Source organism: Eurypyga helias, unplaced genomic scaffold (assembly GCF_000690775.1).
Source record: "Eurypyga helias isolate BGI_N326 unplaced genomic scaffold, ASM69077v1 scaffold4362, whole genome shotgun sequence".
In the NCBI taxonomy this organism is placed as follows: domain Eukaryota; kingdom Metazoa; phylum Chordata; class Aves; order Eurypygiformes; family Eurypygidae; genus Eurypyga; species Eurypyga helias.
The window spans coordinates 1-9,606 of NW_010233955.1; the positions used below are offsets into that span (position 1 = coordinate 1).

The 9,606-nt window shown below is 41.0% G+C and overlaps 1 protein-coding gene across 1 annotated transcript in view; it reads left to right on the forward strand.

Annotated features, from left to right (window-relative positions):
- Positions 1-1,210: 1,210 nt before the first annotated feature.
- Positions 1,211-9,606, forward strand: part of LOC104517270 (centriolin-like) — a gene marked incomplete at its 5' end in the record, with an annotated part of 21,079 nt that continues 12,683 nt past the window's right edge. The window contains 14 exon segments of the mRNA XM_010161870.1: positions 1,211-1,364; positions 2,201-2,421; positions 3,044-3,220; positions 3,589-3,723; positions 4,218-4,363; positions 4,829-5,009; positions 5,712-5,891; positions 6,169-6,348; positions 6,919-7,035; positions 7,402-7,546; positions 8,302-8,441; positions 8,915-9,101; positions 9,343-9,604; position 9,606. The exon segment at position 9,606 is cut by the window's right edge and continues 30 nt beyond it. Of these exon segments, the coding sequence (XP_010160172.1) occupies positions 1,211-1,364; positions 2,201-2,421; positions 3,044-3,220; positions 3,589-3,723; positions 4,218-4,363; positions 4,829-5,009; positions 5,712-5,891; positions 6,169-6,348; positions 6,919-7,035; positions 7,402-7,546; positions 8,302-8,441; positions 8,915-9,101; positions 9,343-9,604; position 9,606 (2,226 nt within the window).

Below are 9,606 nucleotides of genomic sequence, written 5' to 3' on the forward strand. Positions count from 1 at the left end.
GGAGCGCCGGCCCCCGCGCTCCTCGGGGCGGGGGCGACGGGGAGCCCCGCTTAACCGCCCCCGAAGCTGAAGACCCCGGTTCTGTAGTGAAATGAATCCTAGATCAGGGCTGGGGCGTTTCGCTGGTGATACCGAAGGAAGAAAAGACAAAGGCGAAGCTGTAAGTGTTTGTTTTTAAATCACGCTCCGGTGACACTCGGCAGCTGCGGCGAAATGACTCAGCAGCAGCGCCTCTGCTTGGGTTTTACTTGTTGAAATCTCACTTTGAAAGCCGAATGGTAGTTTGCCCTTAACAAGGGGACACGTTGAATTGTACTAATGTGAATGTTAAAAATAACTTCTGGTTTAATACATTAAAAATACAGACAGATACGTTTTTACTGATTATTCTTCTTATAGAAGCCACTTTCGAAGTGATTTTTCTGAGAACTTGTATTTAAAATTTATACTGCTACCTCGATTTATTTTTTGAGTAGCAAGAAAAAGTTGCTGTTTATCATAACAATATAAACCTATATTTTTTCTAAGTTTTCTGTCACTTGAGTTGTTTGTGAGTAATTTCATGCCAGTGAGAAACAGCGCTCTGTTCTGTTGACAATCAGTTTCTGTGTGCAGCTAAATTCATACTAAATGCATGAAGTCCTGACCAAAGTCTGTATGAGCTGTGGGTATGGTGTATTTCCCAGAAATACTAAAACAAAAATCTGCTTTAAGTGAATCTTAACGATAAAGTTGGCGTGACTTGGTGGTGGTTTAGAGTATTTTCCTTCGGATGGTGACCTGACGTGTTCTAAAGCATCATCTGCTGTGAAGGCAATGCAGGATGACAGGATGAAAGCTGCTGGAGGAAATCATGTTTGTTCTTGATGGAGAGGAAATGGTATAACAAGAAGTAAAGGCAGGAAGAAAGGTAGTAGCCATGAGTAATAATAATTTATAAATGCAGGCCTTGTTCATTGTGCCTGGGCAGGGGGAGACTACTAACAATGCTGTTAGTCACACAGATTGCTTGCCTATCTGGGATTCTTTGTGGGTCAGTAAGGAAGAAAAATAGCTAAAAAAAACCTCAAACCAGGCACCACACTGTACGCGACATCCTGCTTCTACTGCCAGAAGCACGGTGCTGCAGAACTGAGTTAAAACACTGATTTGGTTTTTTTGATCTCTATTGATGTTGTCCCACTTTACCTCTCCAATTGTTGATTTATAGGCTCACATGAGAGCTCAAAAAGCAAGTAAAGACCAGCAGTTTGATGTAATGAACAAACATTACAAACAGCTCGAGAGTCGCCTGGATGAAATGCTCTCTAGGATTGCTAAGGAAACCGAGGAAATTAAGGACTTGGAGCAACAGCTCACTGATGGTAAATTGTTCTTTTCTCTACGGTATTTCTTGTATTTAGGATAAAATGGCAGTTGAACTGGGGGTTCAGTTTTGTTTATCGTTGCTTAAACAAAACACAGAATATGTAGGGAATAAACTTATCAATTGGGAGACTTTAGGTTTTGCTTTTTGGTTTGGTTTTTGTTTTTTTTTTTTTAGCACGTTCCCCTCACTTGTTCATGTTTGGGGAAGGTAGTCTGGGTGGAGGGTGCGTGTTTGTTTTTTTCTTAAGGGGGCCAGGGTTGGAAACTGACTTAGAGTCAGTGAACTGAATTTCTGTGTATATTTACTATACACCTAGTCTGTGTGAAAGTAAATATCCCAGCAAAGAACATGAATATGTTCTAATTTAGGTGTAAAGGTAGCAACTCACTTGTTCATGTTTGGGGAAGGTAGTCTGGGTGGAGGGTGCGTGTTTGTTTTTTTCTTAAGGGGGCCAGGGTTGGAAACTGACTTAGAGTCAGTGAACTGAATTTCTGTGTATATTTACTATACACCTAGTCTGTGTGAAAGTAAATATCCCAGCAAAGAACATGAATATGTTCTAATTTAGGTGTAAAGGTAGCAACTGTCCTCTCACATTGGGGAGAGGAATGCACGAAGAACTGCAGTTTCTTTCTAACTCTTCCAGTGGTCAGACCGATATGGGAACTCAGCCTTTAAAACACAGCACAGGGATTTTCTGGTTGAGTTCTAGTTGCTGGTTGTTACTACGTCTGCAATAGGTGAACATCTTGAAGATAAAGGCAGGTTTGTGTTCTTTGCTAACTAAGTGTGGTTTCTTAATTGTCTCAAATCTGGTTTGCATTTCTGCAGGTCAAATAGCAACAAATGAAGCACTGAAAAGGGATTTGGAAAGTATTATCTTTGGATTACAGGAATACCTGGAAAGTGTTAAGTGTCAGGCAAAACGGGCCAATGATGAGTGTAAGGAGTTGCAGAAGGATAAGGAGTCTTTGCTACAAAGATTGGCAGATCTAGAAAAGGAAAGAAACAACCTGGAAATAGTTGCCATGGATGCAGAAAATATGAAAAAAGTAAGGCTCAATACTGTTTTTATTCCCAAATTCAAATACCTAAGAATAAACTTTTTTTAAAAGAACTTACGTTGGATGTACCTGTGCACTTGAAGAACAGAATTTGGCCTCTAACACCAGTCGCAAGGGACATACAGTAAATCTGTACTTCGTGGAAGATGTCTCAGAAATGCAGGCTCTACCTCCCAGGCCTCACTAAAAATGGATCTTCGGTCGGTGTCATAGTGAATTCCATCAGTGAAAACTGCCTGGACACTCGCCCAGGGTTTATGTGTGTATTAGTAGTTTGCATCTGTCCAGTCAGCCGGTTACTTGGAGAGCTGTCATACTAGCCTGATAAGCTTTATGTAAACCTTAATATAGGGGACAAATATGTAGCTTGAAGGGATACACCTTTCTGACCTGACTGTAGGTTTTGTGCGGTGTCACAGTAGCATCACTGGCCTGACCTCTGCATGGAGTAGGGCCACCTAGCTTTAAGTTGTAATGCGTAGTGACTAGTGTCTCTGGTTTTGGTCTCTCTGCTGTCACATTGATGAGTTCCAGAGAAACAGAGGCAATGCACTCTAAGAAATCCTGGCTCTCCTGTGTATGTGTTTCTAAAATGAATGTAAAATTCTAGGAAATTACAATGCTAGAAGGTGCACTGAAAGAACAGCAAGAAATTAATGAATCGCTTCAAGATGCACAAAGGGACATCAGCGCTTATGAGGCTGAACTGGAAGCCCAGCTAAGAGACAGAGACACTGAAGCCCATCAGCAAAAAGAAGAATTGGAAAGATTGAAACAACTTAGCCAGGTAAGAAGAGAGCTCTTACGCTGCCAAAAGGATAACATACCCTGGCACGAGGGTCAGCCAAGCTTTGCTCCACACCACATCTCCAATGGTGACACCAAATAATTGCAGGTTTAGGTGTGCCTGGTTGGTTTCCTGCTGGGTAGGACGTGCTTGTGCTCACTCTAGATTAGAATTTACAGCACCAGTCATGAGATGATGATGCTTTAGGAAATCCACCTGTTACGTATATATGGTGATGGGTTGATTTGGGCTGCTTGAGGTTGGGTTTTGGTTTTTTTAGGAAGTGTTGTCATATTGTTAGTGTTCTAAGAAATGGAGCTGGTGTGTATGTGGGTGACAGGTAATCTGAAGGTTTTCTCTGTTTGTAGATGGAACTGTCAGCTTTGCAAGCTGAACTTGAAAAAGAAAGGCAGGCATTAGAGAATGCTCTGACGAAAGCACAGCTAGCAGACGAGAAGGAAAAAGAAAATTACAAGCTCCTTTCTCAGTTCAAACAACTGCAGGTGAAGTATTTGTTGGCTTTAAAAATTACCTGATAAGCAGCGTGTTTACCCACTCCTTCAGGGGGAAAGTGTAAGGATTTTAAGGATTTTTAAGGATTTTAACCTTGTTTTGAAGCTCAGTAGTATTTGTGACTTTTCCTGGCTTTAATTTTCTTGTCCAGAGACCCTACACCATAGTCTTCTACCTGCCTATTTTAGATACTTAGATTGACCTTTGAAATAATTTCAGAGCTGCTCAGTTTAGGCTCTTTATTTTAAAAACAAATAAACAGCAAAAACAAACAAAAAACCACCCCAGGAAAAAAGGTAAAAAAACCCCAACAAAATACACAACCCTCCCCCAAACCCAACAGCAACAACAAAAACCCCAAAACAGATCTAGTTTTTTAAAATTCTAGCTTTTCTTGTTTGTGTATTTTTTTGCTTATGATTGTATCAGTGGCTTTTTGTTTAGTGGTGTGGGGTTTTGTTTTGTTTTGTTTTGTTTTTTTCAGGGAGACAATAATCTCCTGAAACAACAGCTCAAAGATCTTCAGAATCAGCTAAACCATGTGGTTGGTAACTTAATTCATCCTGAGGAAGTCACAGCTCGTATAAACGAACTCCAGCAAAAGCTTCAGACAGGCTCTGGGGAGACGAAGTGAGTAAAATAAAAGTACACACAGTGTTAGACTTGTGCGTGTGAAGTTGGTGAGTACGTGGGAGCAACAAGGTACGTGTGCCGCATCCTTCTGCGCGCAGCTTGGGGCAGTAAAGCATGAACTTCGGCACCCTGTGACTGTTAAGAGAACCTCACCTGAGCTCAGTAATTATGTTATTGAGCGTAATATGCAGTCCTCTTGGGTTTCACTGAGGGACAGAGCAAACTTCCCCCTCCCTGCTTTGTCCCCACCACCAAAGGATGGTAGTAAACAGAATGGAATAGAGAGGGCCAGTGTGGAGGTCTGTGTGTGCAGTGTAACGTGCTGAGCGCTGCACCTGGGTTCATTTACACTGGATGCCTTTGACTTGCACTGTTTTATTAGGCTTCATTATTTCAGTCTCTGGTACTACAATTTAAAATCACTCTTTTTCTGTCTTGGAACCTGGATTGTTTCTCTTTCAGATGTCAGAATTCAGCTGACGTTTTAGGGAAAAGCCTTGCAAATCTGCAGAAAGAATTTAATTACATCCTTGCTGATGCTCAGAGAGAAAAAGAGAAAGCATGGGCTAGACAGAGACAATTGCAGGAAGAAATGGTATCCCAACAGGAAAAACTGGAAGAAGTACAGGAGAAATATAGACAGGCACGTATCAAAGCAACAGAAGCAAGAGTAAGATAATTTCAGCTTAGTCTAAAACAATGTAACTTGCAGCTGAAGGATCAAGTTTCACTACGGATGTAGCTGCCCTCCTCTCCAAGGGTACGATTCTACTGAAGGTGGATGAATCCGTTGGTTCTCGGAAACACATGTGACAGCCCTCATCAGAGCAGGATGCTGTTATTTGTGATCGGGTTTAACGTGCAGTAGAACGTCCACAGGCCAACTCTCATTTTTGGCTGTATGATAACAAGGAGAGACTCAACTCTTTGGTGGTTTTGTCATGGTGGAGTCTGAATTTTTTTTTTTTAAATTAATAGTCTTTATGATTTTTGCCTCATTATTTGGTGAATTAGAATTCAGAGTCAATGATATCTCTCAGAGGCAACAAAGTCTTTAATTATAGGTAGAAAAATGTAGCCAGTAACCTCCTTGAGATCATTGCACATACCACTGCCAGAATAACTTGGGCACTTTTAAAATGTAATAGTTACAGTAGCAAAGCAGTTGTTTTTTTGTTGGTTTCTTTTTTTTTTTTTTTTCTCCTTTCTCTTTTGGTACAAAGTATGCTGGTAATGGCACGTCCCAAAAAGTTATTTGTTGAAATCATTGAAATAGGGTGACTTTTGGTTGGGGAGGGGGAAAAAAAGATTTCTGGCTACTCATTCTAACTTATTTCACTTATAGGTTAAAGCTGAAAACAGGCAGAATAAGAACAAGGTCTGTCAGTTAGAGAATGAAATTCGACACTTACATGAAAAAATAAAGAGCATGGAAGAAATTCAGGGCCTTGCTGATCAACAGCTCCAAGAGGCAGATGAAGAGAAAGAGACTATTCTTGCTCAACTGGAAGATTTAGAGAAAAGGGTAGGAATGAGTAAGGAGAAGTGTGTGCACTGCATTTGCTCACGAAGATTCAGACTTGTGAATTATTGTGCTTTCTATGATAGATCGATACAGGAAGGAACACAGAGGTTGTATTTCACATCTTTCTTTTCCTTCAAGTTTATTGATTGTCCTTGCTGTAGTTTTTTTCTGTTACTTCTATGCATGCAATACAAAACGGGGAAAAAAGTGATACTGACAGAAATCCTTTTTCCCTGCTGCTTAAAACTTACAGAACCTATTGTTTTCCTGGTTTCAGAAAAAAATAGAAGATGCCAGGGCACAAATACAATTTGTCAGTCTAGATAAAGAACTGAAGGAATTGAAGAGAGCAATCATCACTTCAGATAAACTGGCAGCCACAGAACTCTCCATCGCTAAAAATCAGCTAAAGGCTCTTCATGGGACTGTTCTCAGAATTAATCATGAGCGAGCTGAGGTAAATCAACATTGATTTATTGCTTGTATATAGGCAGTGCTTTCTAATGCCATCTTAATGGGAGCAGTCCTGGTGTTTTTTAAATTGAGTTTCCAAGCTTTATTCCAAATTGTCCTGCTGCACGGGAGCTCTTGCTTTAGTCAGAATCTCATCTTGGAATAGAGTAGATTGAAGACCTGAGTAAACTTGGGTATGGACAGTCTCTCTTGCTGTGTGTTAGGAGGTGAGGGAGAGGCAAAGTTAATCTCTTACTGACTGAAAGTCAAACCGTAGAGAACACATTGTTATGTAAGATAGAAAAGCAAAAGAAGGGACTGTGGAAGTTTGTCCTCACACCGGGCTTTGAAAACTGGGAACCGTTTTTGGCTACATCCTAACGTCTCCTCTGCAGAAATACTCTAGAGTTAAAGGAGAAACTATTTTGCATAAACTTGGCCAGTTTCTGGAATTCCAGAACAGTCAAGTGCTGTTGCTTCTCACTAGTCAACTTTTCACAAAGCTGCATGAGACATCTGGAAGCTTGTGAAGTATCCTTGCAAACTAAAGCTCAAACTACAATTTCAATTTTAGGAGATTGAGGAAGCTGAAGAGTTTTGTGCTGAGGCAGCTCGTGCAGCTCAGGATCTTGCCAGAGCAGAGGCAGAAATAGAATTGCTACAGCAACTCCTCAAAGAGAAGGAAGAACAAGTAGGTTTGCAGTGGTGTTTGTTCAATATTTTATGAGGAGGGTAAAATTCTCAGATATTCAGTGAGTTTCTGAAAATACCTCATTTAGAGGTGTCTGCCCTGCCCCTTTTTCCTCAAGTTTTCCCAAGTTCTCTCCTCCTCTGACATCTGCCAAAGAACAAAATTAAAATCTCAGTGACTTTTGAGGAAAGCTGTCACCTGTTCAGTTAAATGCCTCTATGTGTCTGTGTCTGTAAGCCTTGGCTGTGGGAGGGCATGGGAAGAGAACTTTGCTGAATCAGTTTGTAGGCACAGGTGGTCACATCTGAAAAAGTTTTAGCACAGTCTAAACTGAAGTGCTTTGCTTTAAACTTGTATTTTAAATAGTTTCAGCATGAAATGGAGAAAGCTGGTGAGAAGACTGTTGAATCAAGCTCTCAGAAGCTTGAAATTGATAAACTAAATGAAGCAGTGCAGCACCAAAAAGCAGAAATCGATCGTTTGAGGTGGTTGTTGGAGAACATCGGGACAGGTGATCTCTCTGTTCTCTCTGTTTCTTGTGGATAAGCATGGATGCAGAAAACTTCACTTTCTTCTCTGCATTTCTCGCGGTTTGAAGCTGTTCAGAGCTCTGGCTCAGGATACCTCCCTGTGCAGTTCTGTACAGGATACGTTCAGTCTTTACCTCGCTGTGCTTCAGTGGGTTCCCTTTGTGCACATGAAGCAAGACAGAGGGCAGTTCTGTGAGGTGTTTGGGTCTTTCCCTCTCTGGATATGAGGACTGAGGGAAATGGCCAGTTAAGGACCGACAGTGGCCCCAGCACTTCGAGGTTCCTAGCTTTGCCAGTTGACATGCCCTGTGACCTTTGGAAATTTAGTTCTGCCTCAGTTGGAAAATCAGAATGACAGCATGTTGTTTTTCATTAGTATTAACAACAGTTATTACAGCTATTCAGGAAACACTAATTGTGTCATGCATTCAGTTTATACTGCTCTAGAACACTGTGAGACATGTATACGAGGAAAAATGAGCATCAGCTATCTGGATATGAATTTTTATTTCTACAATCTTAATTACAAACTTGCAGGGACCAGTGTATATCTACATCACTACATAATAACATCTAGTTTGTTGCCCTGGCAATTTTTTTTTCTCAATATAGTTTCAGATTAACAAGATAACAATGAAGGAAAGGCTTTAAACAGTTACGTTAAGTAAGGCTGAATGCAGTATTTGTGATGTAATTATTTGCCTTACATGCCTGTAAAACTGTGATTAATTTACAGGTAACAAAGATGAAATTGCTAACTTGCAAGAGGAAATCGCAGCGCTCCAAAATGCGCTTTCGTACCAGAATGATTATGTCACCAGCATAGCTGATCCACTGAAAAGAAGGGGATACTGGTGTTACATGCCATCATCACAGGTCAGAAATAAAAATCCTGTTATGTGGAAAGCAATTTTGTATGGGAAAGTCCATTATAAACTTGCTGGGTCTGAGAGGAACTTAAGGAAAAATATTGGCTGGCGTGTAAGAGAAATGCTGAAATGACATACGCAAATGTTCCCTGATAAAGCTTAGTATTTAGGACTCTAATATACATGAAATTTGTAAAAAAACAATTCAAAATGCCGTACTGTAAGTTCATGTGGGTAAAGGTTTAAAAGGGGATGTTACAGACAAACATGTCTCGCAAAACAGCGTTTGTCTGAATTTGAGAGTTCTGTTAGAACATACTTTGTGTTCTACTTAGAGCAGCATCATGCTTTGAAGAGAGAGCAAGCAGTGTATGTGCAGCCTGTTAGTGAAAAATGAATGCTTTAGAATGTCTAGAACAACTCATTTATCTTACACGCTCTGTCATTTCTAGATTTAACAGGCATTCTTTTTTTCTTTAGGCTTCAACTCCTGCTTCCCGCAGCACAAAAGATTCTGGAGTTTGTGTACTGTGCTCTGGCACGTCCCCCTGCAGAAGAGGCTGTGGGCAGGACAGGCAGTGCAGGAAGGAAGACTCACCCAATGAAGGAGGGTGTTGGGTGTACTCACCCGTCAGGAACAGGCTGCACAAAACAAATTCTGCTAAAGGTAGGCAGTCTCACGGTCTCAGAATGTTTAGGAGTGTGCTGAAGGTGGACTTGCTTGGTGTTCATATTGAATTTGTTCTCAGGTGGATGAGTGAGTTATAAATGTTTATTACTGCTGAACTCATTACTCAGTTAAGCAGTGTTTGTTACATAGTGTGTGTTGTTTTAAAATGTGCATTTGAAGAATAACTTTATTAGTAAAAGTGATTTAAAAACAACACTTTTTCTTTCTTTTGGTAAAGATAGAAGAGCAAAAGAAGACAGTGAAGGACATGAAGAATCTGGTGTTCCCAAAGACCCTCCCTTTGTACCACCACCCGGTACAGTTATGTACACGGTCCTGCCGGATGGTGCCCCTGTACCTCAGGGAACTGTGGTTTATGGCCCTCCTGCAGCAGCAAGTGGAGGTTCAGTTGCACCTGGATCGGTTATCTATGGCCCACCTCCTGTGGGAGCCCAGGTTGTTTATGGCCCTCTTCCTCCCAGCTTCACTGTCCCACTCATTC